The sequence below is a fragment of the Pogona vitticeps genome, chromosome 4, assembly GCF_051106095.1.
Source record: "Pogona vitticeps strain Pit_001003342236 chromosome 4, PviZW2.1, whole genome shotgun sequence".
In the NCBI taxonomy this organism is placed as follows: Eukaryota; Metazoa; Chordata; class Lepidosauria; order Squamata; family Agamidae; genus Pogona; species Pogona vitticeps.
In genome coordinates this window covers 62,333,684-62,347,230 of record NC_135786.1, presented here as the reverse complement: position 1 = coordinate 62,347,230, position 13,547 = coordinate 62,333,684, and the positions used below count along the sequence as shown (strand labels likewise).

The 13,547-nt window shown below is 42.9% G+C and overlaps 2 protein-coding genes across 8 annotated transcripts in view; one reads left to right on the top strand and one right to left on the bottom strand.

Annotated features, from left to right (window-relative positions):
* MMACHC (metabolism of cobalamin associated C) overlaps positions 1-10,986 on the bottom strand; it is a 26,316-nt gene extending 15,330 nt beyond the window's left edge. The window contains exon 1 of one of the 2 annotated variants that reach the window (XM_020783312.3): positions 10,712-10,986. In XM_020783312.3, coding sequence (XP_020638971.2) covers positions 10,712-10,792 — 81 coding nt within the window. In that variant the 5' untranslated portion in view covers positions 10,793-10,986. Of the gene's footprint in view, positions 1-7,860; positions 8,855-10,711 lie in introns of those variants that run through there. The other variant, XM_072997557.2, reaches the window with a different exon arrangement.
* Positions 10,987-13,547, top strand: part of LOC110073757 (uncharacterized) — a 16,583-nt gene continuing 14,022 nt past the window's right edge. Inside the window, exons 1-2 of one of the 6 annotated variants that reach the window (XM_020783309.3) lie at positions 10,987-11,213; positions 11,870-11,936. In XM_020783309.3, the coding sequence (XP_020638968.2) occupies positions 11,002-11,213; positions 11,870-11,936 (279 nt within the window). In that variant the 5' untranslated portion in view covers positions 10,987-11,001. Of the gene's footprint in view, positions 11,214-11,768; positions 11,937-13,547 lie in introns of all 6 variants that reach the window. The other 5 variants (XM_020783307.3, XM_078392840.1, XM_072997555.2 and 2 more) reach the window with 5 other exon arrangements.

The following is a 13,547-nucleotide window of genomic DNA, read 5'->3' as shown; positions in this document are numbered from 1 at the left end:
GCAGTCAATTGAGCTTCTGTGATAGCAGAGGGGCTGGTTCCCATTTACTACTGCTGAGATGAACTGTGGAATTTACCAGTAGGGACAGCCATAGAGAAGGAGGTGCCAGGGCATCACCCAGTTGGCCCAAGCATTGAAGCAAACAATTGTGCTGAGCGCGGCTGCAAGCGGATGACATGGTAGATACAAAGGCAATCCAAGTGAGAGAATATATATCCTGTATCACAATTCTTCTAATGGCTTATAACACATGTAGGTCTACATGTGTTATAACGGCTTCTTTATTTAATAAATATTTATGATTTATTATGCTTCTTTATTTAATAATATTTAATAAATAAATAAATACTATATTTAAACATGTAGGTCTACATGTTTAAAGATAGTATTTATTTATTAAATTTATATCTTATCTTTTGCCTTGTAGAGGGACTCAAAGCAGCTTGCAAATGACTTATTACATGTTCAGCCACAAAATGCTGACCACTTAAAGCCCACTGTGATGAAACTTAAAGACATGGCAGAGGTGCTCCTGATCCCTTTTCCCTGACCAAAAGCAGGTCAGGGAAAAGGGATTCAACCTGTGCTAAATAGAGTTGCACTGACCCTGACAACTCAGACTTTCAGCTTGGGTGCACTCCTAGACTCATTTCTCAGCTTTAATACTCAAGTGTCAGTGGTGACCAGTGTGCCAACTAGCTGTGCCCGTTCCTGGAGATATTGGATTTAGTTATGGTGAAACATGCTTAGTTACATCCCTCTGGAGTATTGCAACATGCTCTACATGGGGCTTTCTTTGAAGACAGTTTGGAAACTTCAATTTCACCTGACCACAGCCAATTAGAGAGAGCATATAATATCTCTGTTACAACAGCTCTGAAAAGGTTTGAAATCTTTTCAGTTTATACTGTAGTAAAATGACCGTGGGGTGCAGGAGAAAAGCTTTTAAAGAGCATAAAAGTGAAAGTAAGGTAAAAGTACCAGCTGTTTTTAAAGCAGTTCACTGCTTTCCAAAACAAGCAGCTTGTTTGCGAATAGATCTAGTGATAAGATAGTATGGCAGAAGTATCTCATTCACAGATGAAGGATCTGGCAGCTCCACTGGCCACCAGTCCTTTTCTAGGTCCAATTCATATTGTTGGCTATGATCTATATAATGTTCTATATGGCTTGGATCTGAAGGATCCAATATCATTGTTTGATAGACTATCTGAAGGACTATCTGAAGGACCATATCATTGTTTTGATTGTTGGATTCTCTGAAGAGGGAGGAAAATAGTAAAATAGTTGTTGAGTGGAGTTGTTAGAGGATCATGGAAGCAGCTGCCTAGGTGTTCGCCAGAAATAAGCCATCTCCAGGTCTTATGTGAGTTTGCAATCTGAGCAGAATCAGCACTGAATTTATTTATTCGTTTGTTTGTGGCTGAAGCTACTATAAATAAAATTACTGCATTTCTATGGGCAAGAAAAAGAAAAGACAGCGTCCCTCCAGTGGTTCTCCTAGCAAGGCTCCAAAACAACAGAAGCTGGACCAATGGACCGAACTACTTCCAGTAAGTGATTTTAACAACCACTCTGCTTCTAAAAACTCTGCCTTGATGGTGAATGATAAAGGGGAAGAGAGTGATACTTGCTCAACCTTAGCTAACCTCCCTTCTTCTGAAAACGGCCAGCTCTTCACCAAACACTCCCTCCCAACAATCGCAGCTTCGGTGGGAAACCCTAAACAAACCCATCAAACGCTGTGTAAGAATGCCGAAGTAAACTATGAACAATTCCTGTCTCTCTTAGGAGAACACAGCATTATCTCTGGCAGGACAGTTATGTCTATTTTTCACCGGCTTAAAGAAATATCATCCCAAATTGAAACTCTCCAGAAGAAAATGAAGCAAAGTGTCCCGCAAAATGCTTCTGGAATTCTTCACTGTTTAGATCCATGCATCAGTCGAAACAGAGAGAAGCCTTTTCCGGCTGACTCACCCGACAAAGGGAATGAAGAACATAAATTAAAACTTGAAACTCCGAGCTACTTTTCTGCTTGCTCGCAACGTTTCCAATCCAATCAAATAGTCCTTGAAATTCAAAATGCATTTGTTAACAAGGACAAATGGCTTAACAAACGATGTGCTCTCATTTCCTTAAGCAAACTTCTTCGTACAGAGATCAGCCAAGTAGATCTGGACAAAATAGAATGGCTTCCTGGATCTCCTAACTCAGAAAGAATCCACCTCACCTTCTTTACAAATACACTACCTTTAATGCTCTTGCGCATGGGGAGGTTTCTAGAAAATTTTCAAATAAGAACTAAAAGAGTCTTTGCAACCACAGGGTTAAAACCCCTGCTTACAGGGGAAAAAAAATCCTTGGTAAGCCTCCCTTTTTCCCGAGCTGCTCAAAATATCTCTTGGCCAGCTTCCCAGACTTCCGATAAGCCTTCTGCAATTAACTCACAAACTAAACAGGTGAATCCCCACAGTCACATCCTCACTGAAAAAGAGCAGTCTGCCCTACAGAGTTTGACTCTCAGCCTAGAGAAATCCTTAAACAACATCAGAGGCTCCTCGCTCAAAAGAGGCATGCAAGGAAACTCTGATACGCTACGGAATATTGGCCCAGTAAACCCCCAGGAGTTCCTGATGGAGATCGAGAATTTCCTGGGAACTGAGCAAGATCAAGTGGCTGACCCTAGACACCAAGACGATCGAAGGGCTGCCCCTACAGCTGTTCTACCACCTGGCCACGATGATTTTTTTGACCTCTTAACGAACTCTCATAACAAACCTCAGCCGGAAGCAGAGATCATTTCAGTAATGGATCAAGCTAGGACATCTGATTTTAGCCTGACAAACTCCCTTCAAAACTCTGCAAGTTTTGACCCAAGCTCAGGAAAGGCAAATCTCCCAGCCTCTAAACCTACCTCAAAAGACTCACTCCTGCAGCTTGAGTCTGTTGGGGCTGATGCAGCCATTGTAACGAATACTCAGGCTCCGCCCCAACATATGTGTCTTACAATTTCTAACGCCGATCCCATTGCAGTCCCTCCTAGCGAACCCAGCAGAACTACAGTGAGCCCTCTGACAACGGATTCTAATGTTGCTCTGCATCAAACCAGAGACTCTACTAGTTTTCTCGTGGGTCACAATTCCGACCTTGAGGTGATTGCTAATGGTTGCGCCCCATCCCAGTCCAACAACCTTCTAGACCTACTTACTGAATCTGATTGACTGGTCAACCCCCTTTCATACTCCTCCTCCACTTCACCTATCAAGCTAATCTCTTGGAACCTCTCAGGATGGAGGAGTAAGTCCAAGGACAAAGACTTCCTGAACTACCTTCGATCCTTCGATGTCGTGCTCTTCCAAGAAACCTGGGCGTTAACGCAAATCAACGTCGAAGGGTTCAACTCTTATTGTTCTCCAGCCCTAAAAACTAACAACAGAGGCCGCCCACAAGCCGGTCTAGCAAGTCTGGTGGCCTCGCATTTAATTTCTGAAGCTGTCAATCTACTGTCGGACTTTCCTTGTTCAATTCAAGCCATAAAACTCACCATTGCTAAAACAACGCTAATCATACTTAATATATATATCCCTCCATCTCCCAATTCTGCCTCTCTTCATCACCATTGGTCACACTTAACTTCTCTTATGGAGGACCTGGAAAGAAAATTTCCCTCCTCAGAAATTATTCTGGCAGGAGACTTCAATGCAAGGGTTGGTAACGATGCCTTGTTGTTCCACAAGGCTCTTGATGTTGACCACGACACCTTTTTACCACCTCCTTACTCACAAAGCCGACATTCAAAAGACAAACTACTAAACCGTGCTGGTATTTGCTTAACAAAATTCTGTTTTCAGTTTAACAGAATATGGCTTAATGGGTCAACAAACTTCGCCAATTCCGGTGATTTCACTTTCCTGTCACCCAGAGGCTGCAGCGTAATCGACTATATAGTGATCTCTTCTTCTTTTCTGCCATACGTTTATGACTTTGCAGTGGGCGACCGTACAGATAGCGACCACGTCCCTTTAACAATGAAAATTAAGCTTCATTACCAGCCTAGCTCTCTTTTAGCCAAACAATTCCCTGCTGAATCTACCGAGGCCCTATGCAAAATCCATTGGAACGAGGCCTCAATCCAAATATTTTCTAACCTAATCAAATCCCACACCATGCTAGAACTTCGGCTACACTGTACTTCATCTGACGACCCCCCCGAATTTATTAAAAGATACGAGGCTATACTTCTCCACATAGTTGATTCCTTGATCCAGAGTCCAAGATCTCAAAGGAACCTAAGAACGCCTTATAGTTCTCCCTGGATAGACAAGGGGTGCCGTGAACTGAAACGTCTCACCCGTGACACTTACCGCCAATACCGGGACTCCAATGACAGATCTCTACTTCTAAGATACTTTGACCTCAAAAAACAACTCCAACAACTTATCCAGAAAAAGAAAGAAGACCTTTCATTTTCCCAGTGGGAACAGTTATATCAAGCCACAATTTATAATAAACCTAAACTTTTCTGGTCTATAGTATCTGGGTCTTCTCATAAAGCTGATCCAGAGGCTTCCACAGTTTCATCACTGGAGTGGCTTCGACACTTCTCAGCCTTGTTCTTTGAAAGACAAACTGATGTTCCAAACTTTTTAGATCCCCCATTGACCGCCTTACCCAACTGGCCCTTGACCACACCAGACGAAGTCCGTGAGTTAATTTCCCAACTCAAAAATGGAAAAGCCCCTGGCCCCGATGTCATCTCAGCTGAAATGCTAAAGCATGACTCGGACTTCTGGGCCCCCCTTCTTGCTTCCACCTTTTCAATGGCTGACCAAACTGGCTTAATGCCAGAAGCATGGACGAATGCCATTATAACTCCCATCTTCAAGAAGGGAGACCGCTCACTCCCCTCCAACTATAGGCCAATTAGTCTCTTGTCCATCATCGGGAAACTCTATGCAAAGCACCTAATGGCCAAACTTGCCTCCTGGATGGCACAGTCCAAAATCCTTGGGCCTGAACAAATTGGGTTCACTAAAGGGAAGTCAACTACAGACCACTGTCTAGTTCTCTATCATCTGGCCAACAAATATTCACAGAAGCCCAATTGTAAACTCTACACTGCTTTCCTGGATCTGAAGGGAGCCTTTGATTCTATTGACAGAGATCTCCTCTGGTCCAAACTATACAATCTGAACATTGACCAAAGGCTGCTCTTCCTCATCAAAAGATTGCATACTTCTACAACTTGCCAAGTCAAGTGTTCCCCCGCTGGAAAACTAACATTAAAGATCCCGGTTAATAAAGGCGTTAAACAGGGCTGCATCCTAGCGCCCGCTTTATTTAACCTGTTTCTCAACGATATGGCCCCTTTCCTGGCTGAAATAGATGCTCACTCTCCTAAAATCGGCTCCCTACAAGTCCCTCTGCTCCTCTACGCGGATGATGCCGTTCTAATTTCCCGCACCCGTGTGGGTTTGAAACGCCTACTCACTAGGTGCCTCGAATATCTTAACCAAAACAAGCTTCTACTAAACTGCGAAAAATCAAAAATTCTTGTTTTCTCCAAATCCTGGCGACCCTTAAAATGGGTAATCAATGGAAACACAATAGAACAGGTTAAGCATTTCAAATACCTTGGTATCAACTTTCAATATAACTTATTTTGGACACAACACCGTAATTCTGTTACAAATCTAGCCACTTCCAGCACCCTTGCAGTCTCCCGGTTTTTCTACAATACTGGCAACCAATTCATCCCTGCAGCCATAAAGGTTTTTAACGCTAAAGTTCAGGCCCAAATTCTATATGGCTGCCCTATATGGATCAGCTCATTCGACCATTCTATTGAGTGTATCCAGTCAAAATTTCTTCGCAAAATATTAGGGCTGCCTAATTGCGTCCCATACGCTGCTCTTTGCCTGGAAACCGGACAGACTTCAATCGAATCTAGAGCCTGGTTGATTACCTTCAAATACTGGCTGAGAATTCACAACGACCCTGATCCAAATAGTCTCATTTTTCAACTACTTCAAGATTCGTCCTCTTCCAACTGGCTTGCCATCATCGAGAAAAAAAATTAGTGCTTTGGGTCTATGCTTGGACTCCTTCTATATGCTGTCTGCCTCTGAAACGTTTCAAATAATTAAACGAAGAGTCCTGGACATTGAGCAACAAAACCTTTACAATGCGGCTAACAAGACTTGTTCACCAGTGAAATTGTCTCTTCCTTGCAAATTTGGACATATAGCTTCATACCTCTCTGCACTAAGTAACCCCCAGCACCGGAGGGCGTTCTCATTGGCCCGGTTTAATGTGATGCCATCTGCAGTCCTGACGGGCAGATTTTTAAGGACCCCCCACGCAGATAGGCTTTGTTCATGCAAACAAAACTGTATCGATTCAATTTCCCATATCCTATTAGGGTGTCCCAAGTATACTGCCCTTCGTATCCAATTTTTAGAACCAATTTTAAAAAACAAATCAGGCCTCTCTGAAGCCGACAAAGTTTATTTTATGTTGAGTGACTCTTTACAGGATGTATCTGCGAGTGTAGCATCCTTTCTACACTATGTTACAATCCTGTGTAACAAAGACCAGCAAACTGTACTCCTCTTTTAACTTTCCTTTTATACGTTGTCTTGTCTATGCCAATAAAGGTCTGATTGATTGATTGATTGAAAATAGTTGTTATGTTAGGCAATCCTTTTTCTGAGACTGAGAAAGCAAAAGAAAATGTCAACAACAAAACATCCTACAGTATAAGTCAACATATGGCTTTCAAAACTTGATTTGTTAAAAGTGTAACTTCAGCGAGCAAAATTGTTAGCGCAAAATCGCGGAAATCAGTAGAATCAGCAGAGTAATGTCCAGTCCAGGAAGTCCAAATAAATCACACACAAGCAGGCAGCTTCTCCCAACACCAACCGTGTATTTACAGGATATATACAGAAGTTCAGTCTGACAGCATAACAGGCAGCATTCATCACAAAGCAGGAAGATACATCTACTATACAGGTTCACACATATACTTATGCACGTCTGCCTGTGGCCAATCACATTAGACAATGCATCATGCATGAGTCAGCACTCATGAATCATGACTCAGCATTACTACACACTTGTTCATCATGGCTACTCATTAATACACCTTGTTCTGCTCAGGCCTGGAAATTTTCCTTGACACCCCTCCTAATTTACACCTGAGCAGAGCATACACACAATTCTTTGGTTATTCCATGTGTTTTTGTATATTCAGGAGTTTTGTCAAAATGTCAGCTACATTTCTCTCTGTCTCGCATGAAGCCTGGGTAAAGTAATATGTAGGATAGGCTGTTACCCAAGCAGCAGATCCCCCTTCTCCACATTGCTGAAATGGTCCAATGGAAAGGCAAGAGCCAATACAACTGGTTCCAGCAACATCGCAGGAGTTGGCAGAACGACACGAACTGCCTTCAGGACTCCAGCTCCAGATTTTGCTCTAGATTAACTCCTGAAGCCTTTTCCATGAGTGGATATAGCCAAAGGGCAGTGGAAGTTTGAAATCAGAGTTTTCCTTCTCCTAGATGGGCTGCCTTCCATGGCTGACGAGCCCTGCCTACCCAGCCTGCTCTCTAATAGTGCAGAAGTATGATCCGACCCTTAAAACTTTCTGCCTCCCAGGTGAATGGAATTCTAATTGGCTTTCCGATTTACCATATTAGGGTAAGAGATAGAATCAGAGAATTTCCTCCCTCATTTAAAGCAGAAAGCCCCACCCCCCAGGTCATGCGGTGGGGGAGACCAAAAGAAGGCCCAGCAAAACACACACACACAAATAACACACACACACAATTCAGCAGAATGTCCATGCAAGCATACCTGGCCTTCAGTCTCAACCCAGATTCCTAGGGAAAAGGGCCCAGGGTCCTGGGACACCCTCATTTAAAGTAGAAAGCCCCACCCCCTAGGTTCAGCCTCAGTCCATTCTCCTGCATCCATCGCAGAACGGACTCCAGGCAGCACTGAAGACATGGAAGGGTTATTTGGGAATACTTGTGCTAGTATTAAACAAGTTTATTTTACCTCCCCCTTTATCTTGGTTAATATTTAAGTCACAAGTGAGACATGCTTCACTTCTGTGCTAGTGTTTCTATCTGTTCAGTGTTAATTTTTAACTTCCAAGTCAAATGAACTTGGCTGTATCATTCATCTCTGTACTTATCTATATTACTGACCACATTTCTAGTTTTACTCCACTTTGGATATCCAGCTTAGGCTGTAATTTTGATGGCTTTACACAATTCTTTTTATATTGTTTCCCTTGATTCTTTCCTTTCTGTTGGCTAATCTTGTTTATATGTACTTCATCATACTGTCTTCCTATGCTCCAGATATATAATTTTTCTCTTCATGGGTCTACTTTACATTCTGAGGTAACAGAATGTTAACAACCAGCATGGTGTAGCAAACAGAGTCATGGGCTAGGGTTTAGGAGACTTAGATGGTGGAACTGGTAAAACCACTGCTTAAATATCTCATTTGACCTGAAAGCCCTATCAGAGGTCTTTATAAGTCAGTTCCAGCTTGACTACACATAACACACAGAGACAGAATATGTTATTCTGAGAACCAACCCACAGGACAAGAGATGGGGCATTTTTTCTTGTTAAAAAAAAGCTTTTGTCCACAACAAAAAGGTTTCAACATAGGTTAAAAGGCAACTGATCCCTCCTCATTTGTTCAGGCACTGAATTAATAAATATCTTATGCTCTTGCACATAGCCCCCAAAACAGTACTCACAAATGACAAGCAATATTATGGATTAGAGAGAAGCTAAATAAATAAATAAATAAATAAATAAATAAATAAATAAATAAATAAATAAATAAATAAATAAAGTAACGTAACGTAACGTAACGTAACGTAACGTAACAACAACAACAACAACAACCAGAAAAATAATGAATTGGATAACGTAGGTGAAAACACAAGCAATCCAATCTCAGGTTTCAAGCAGAATGAAAGATAAGAAAACACTTCAAAGCCTGTCTTCATAAATATTTTAAGAAAGATAGACTCATTTGATTGCAAGCTGAATATGGTCAAGAAACACTGTACCCTTATATCAGGTCATATGCTATCAATCTGCTTAGGTGTCATCCTGTAATATGCTGAGAAAACAAATATAAGTTATTTTTTTTGCATGATGCCTCACCCCAGAACATAAGAACCCTGCCGGATCAGGCCAAGGGCCCATCTGCTCGAGCTTCCTGTGTCTCACAGGATGCCTTTGGGAGCACACAAGACAACTAGATACCTGTCTCCTGATACCCCTCTCCTGCATTTGGCATTTTAAGGTACCTTCCTTTTAAGACTGGAGATTATATATCCACATTATGGCTTGTGACCTGCAATGGACTTCCTCCAGCAATCTGTCCAATCCCCTTTTATAGGCATCTAAGCCAGATATGGGACGTGGTGGCGCTGCGGGCTAAACCGCAGAAGCCTGTGCTGCAGGGTCAGAAGACCAAGCATTCGTAAGATGGAATCCACGCAATGGAGTGAGCGCCTGTTGCTTGTCCCAGCTCCCGCCAACCTAGCGGTTCGAAAGCATGCAGATAAATAGGGACCACCTCGGTGGGAAGGTAACAGTGTTCCGTGCCTAAGTCGCACTGGCCATGTGACCACGGAAGATTGTCGTTGGATAAATGCTGGCTCTATGGCTTGGAAACGGGGATGAGCACCGCCCCCTAGGGTCGAACACGACTGGACAAAAAATGTCAAGGGGAACCTTTACCTAAGCCAGATGCCATCACCACATCCTGTGGCAAGGAGTTCCACAAACTAACAACATGCTGGGTAAAGAAATGTTTTTTTCTTGTGTTCTCACTCCCCCAACACTCATTTTGAGTGGATGTCTGCTGGTTCTGGTATTGCATGAGGGGAAAAAGAGCTTTCCTCTCTCCACTTTATCCATCCCCTGAATAATTTTATATGTCTCAATCATGTCCCCCCTTAGGCACCTTTTCTCTAGAGCCTAAAGATCCCCAAAGAACAAAATTACAATGCAGCAAAATGATGTTTCAGTGTTGATGTCATTGTGCTTTCACAAGAGAACTCTAAAGGGTGTGCTAGAACCTTGCACTCCTGTTTAATACACATGAGAACTATTGGATAACTCATTGGGTTACATCTCTGGCTGCAGTTGGGAATTCAGAAGTTGGGAATTCAGCCTCCACTGTGCCTCCTTGAGAGGGTCTGGACTGGGATGTGAGGGTAGAATATTGCAACCAATGGTCCAGTTTGAAATCAAGCAACAACGTAGTATAAATAACATGTCAAATGATACAGGAACTCTTACCAACCGCCCATTCGACTTTCCAAGCAATGTGATACAGAGAAATGCAGCAGTGACGCCAGAGAAAAGCAATACTGTATAGCCATATGGAGAAGTGTCACAGTACAAGGAAGCGTAAGGACACCACAGCTCCATGCGGTATCTGCATATGAATCAGCATCATAAACAAACCGTAATACATGCACGTGGGAAGGCATTAGGGTCACAGGTAGCTCAAACTGCAACAATGCAACTGTATTTTAACACCTTAAGGCAATGACCATATTGGAGACTAGACACATGGCATTTAAAAAAAAGCTCCTCTCTCTTTCTTTTTTCCTTATTCTCTACTTTGTTTTCACCGATTCTTCCGCTCACCACGTATGCAGTACCTTAAAGGGATAAATTTCAAACCCCAGGTCCCCCAAGTAGTCTCGGATTTTGTCCTCCAGTTGCACCACACGCACTTCCATGGTTCCGAATCGCTGAGCACTGTGGGAGCTGTAGTTTCTCCTTAGATGGGGCCGTAAGACGCCATGTGTCTCACGAGAAACTCTTCGCCGCGACTTCTGGCAGGGATCGCGCTCTGGCTTCACTTGTGTGTAACCGCCCACGGAAGGCCGCGCGTCGACGCATGGCAAGAAGGGAAGGGCTTCCCCCAACCAAGCATATTTTTCCCCCGATGTCGAAATGCCTGCTGGAACGTGTAGTCCCAGTGACATTCCGGGTCATGCTAATTAGTACGACAGATGGACTCTCCTCCCCAGAATCCTCCGCGGTGGAGCGGAAGGCGGAACCTGTCCTCTGGCTTTTAGCGGTCTCTGGGGTGCGTGTTCGAATCTTTACCGTGGAAGAGACGAGTGTGGGTTCGGCCGCGGCCGGCGTATGTTTGGGGTGGGTTTTTTTTTAACCTTCCTCGGGCTCCGTTTGTTTGCTGCCTTGTTGTCTGTGTAGCTAGAACCGCAATGGCGGAGGTCCTTGGCAGTGACTCTGTGTGTGAATTATGAGCATCGGCAGAGGCTGAGTGGGGTTCAAAGCTTTGCTTTATTACTGGATAGCGTGAGAGTCTTAATTATCCTAATAGACCTCCGTGCTTAGTTGTGGTCGGAGACCCTTAAGTTGGGATGGTTCTGTGTTCCTCTTATTGAGAGGGTTAAAGATTTGCTGAAACGTTGAGTGTTTGAGTGTGTGCATTTTCCAGTGTGGTTCTCATCATGTGATTAAAAGTTGCGTGCGAGTCAATGCAAGAGTTACTGTAACATATGTGAAGTAATATATTCTCTTTACGAGCATTTTCTGCTTGGGGGAACAACTCCGCTATGTCGAGCAAAAGGTGGAGACAGATTTAATGTAGGAGTGACTCCACATTTAACTTCTGTTATTCCTTCCTCGTTGCTGTGACTAGACTTAGTTTACCCTGTGTATATATATTTCCCGCTACTGTTGCAGGCACTCTTCTGTCTTGCTGTGATTTTTTGGTAGTCAGAGATTTCTCCCAGGCTGGCAAAGTGGCAGCCAGTGAATTGTAAAAATCATCTTTCTGCCTACAGCATGGATTGGGACTCGCAACTCAGCTCTATACTAACTGAAGCAGACAGCAACATGGCCAAAATTAAGGCAAGTTCAGCTACAGAGATACTCATGAACTGTTTCCAGTCTCTTTTTGGAGGGGAAAGGCAAGGCCTCTTTGAATAAAAATGTTGTTAGATGTTGTGCTGATATGCTGTTATATCAGTGGCATGTTCTTTGAGAAAAAAATGTTTTGATAGTTTCAAGAAGCCTCCGGTAGTATATTTCCAGGGTTTGCAGACCTGTTTGGTAATTGATTGTTAAAGTTGGATATTTATTCTACTACAACCTCTTCAGGGATAAAATGGGATATAAAGAAGTAGCAGAGTCAGTATTTCAATGAATAGTAAAGCAATGTGGCATACTTTCAGATAAGGTACTGAATTAAGATATAAGGAGAGTCGACTCCAATTTACTGCTTCATTGTTTTAGAAATGGTAAAGTAGTAACTGTGCAATCTCTGCAATCTTAATTCAGTGATGTTGTCATCATTTAAACTTTTCCTCCTGTGACACTATTCTGTTATAGCCCTTGTTGGATTTCTTACAACTTGCCTAAACTGTGGCATGCTATGCAACGTGGGATTACTTCAGCTGATATCATAGTCTCTTCTTGGATGGTTTGCACGTTGCCTTTAAATAATCAGCAAAGGATGGGGCAGTTGCCAAATTGTGATTGCAGAAGCACCTATTTAAATTTGGCTATAAAATTAAGCTCAGTGTAGACAAGACAGAACAGACACTAAGCTTGTCATACTAAAATAACCAGCTAGAATGGAGAAAGGCCTTTTCTACATAGACCTGCAGTTAAGTTGAAAGGCAAGATTCCTCACTTGGGGATAATTCAGCATCTGGTGATGGCTGCTAGGCATCAGTAAATCCAGTTGTCAGGTATCTGCCCCAGTAGGGCCAAACCAGGGAAAAGGTCATCCCTCACCCAGTAGGCCTTTCTTCTGGAATACAAAAAGAACTGGAAATCTGCACTCTGAGCACTTTTATGCAGTGGCACCAACCAGCCACTCTCCTGTCAGTCTTTCCAGTTGGGAAAAATCAAGTAGGCAAGGGATTTTAATACCAATGGGAAGAGCACTGGAGAGAGTGTTGCACAGCCGCAACCAGAGGTGCTCACACTGTCTCCAACTAACATAATAAAACTGGATGATTTCCCACTGACCTGAGGCAGATGATGAGAGGTCAGGGCATCTAACTTGTTTTGTGCAACTGGTTGCTGGCTTGCTAGCAAGGGCTGGCAAGAGTGCAGGGGTGAGTGTAATTTTTTTACTTGATCAGCAAACAGTGTATTGTAGAGTATTCAGATGAGGCTTGAAGATGCAGATTCCAGGTGTCATTGAGTCTGAAAATGGGTGCTTTTAAGCCAGTTGCCCTCTCTCAGCCTAATCTACCTTATAGGGTTGTTGTAAGGATAAGAGAGGGAATAAGAGAACAATATATGCTGCAGGAGGAAAAAATAGATTGCAAATGTAATTAGGAAAGTACAGTAATTGCTTCTTAAAGTTGTAGATCACTAGCTGTTGCTCAGAATATATATTCTGAGCAACAGCTAGTGATCTGCAACTTTAAGAAGCAATTTCTGTATATGTATATAAACAAGCTTCAGCTAGCATCCCAGCTGTGTTCTGTGCTGGGAGATAGAACTTAT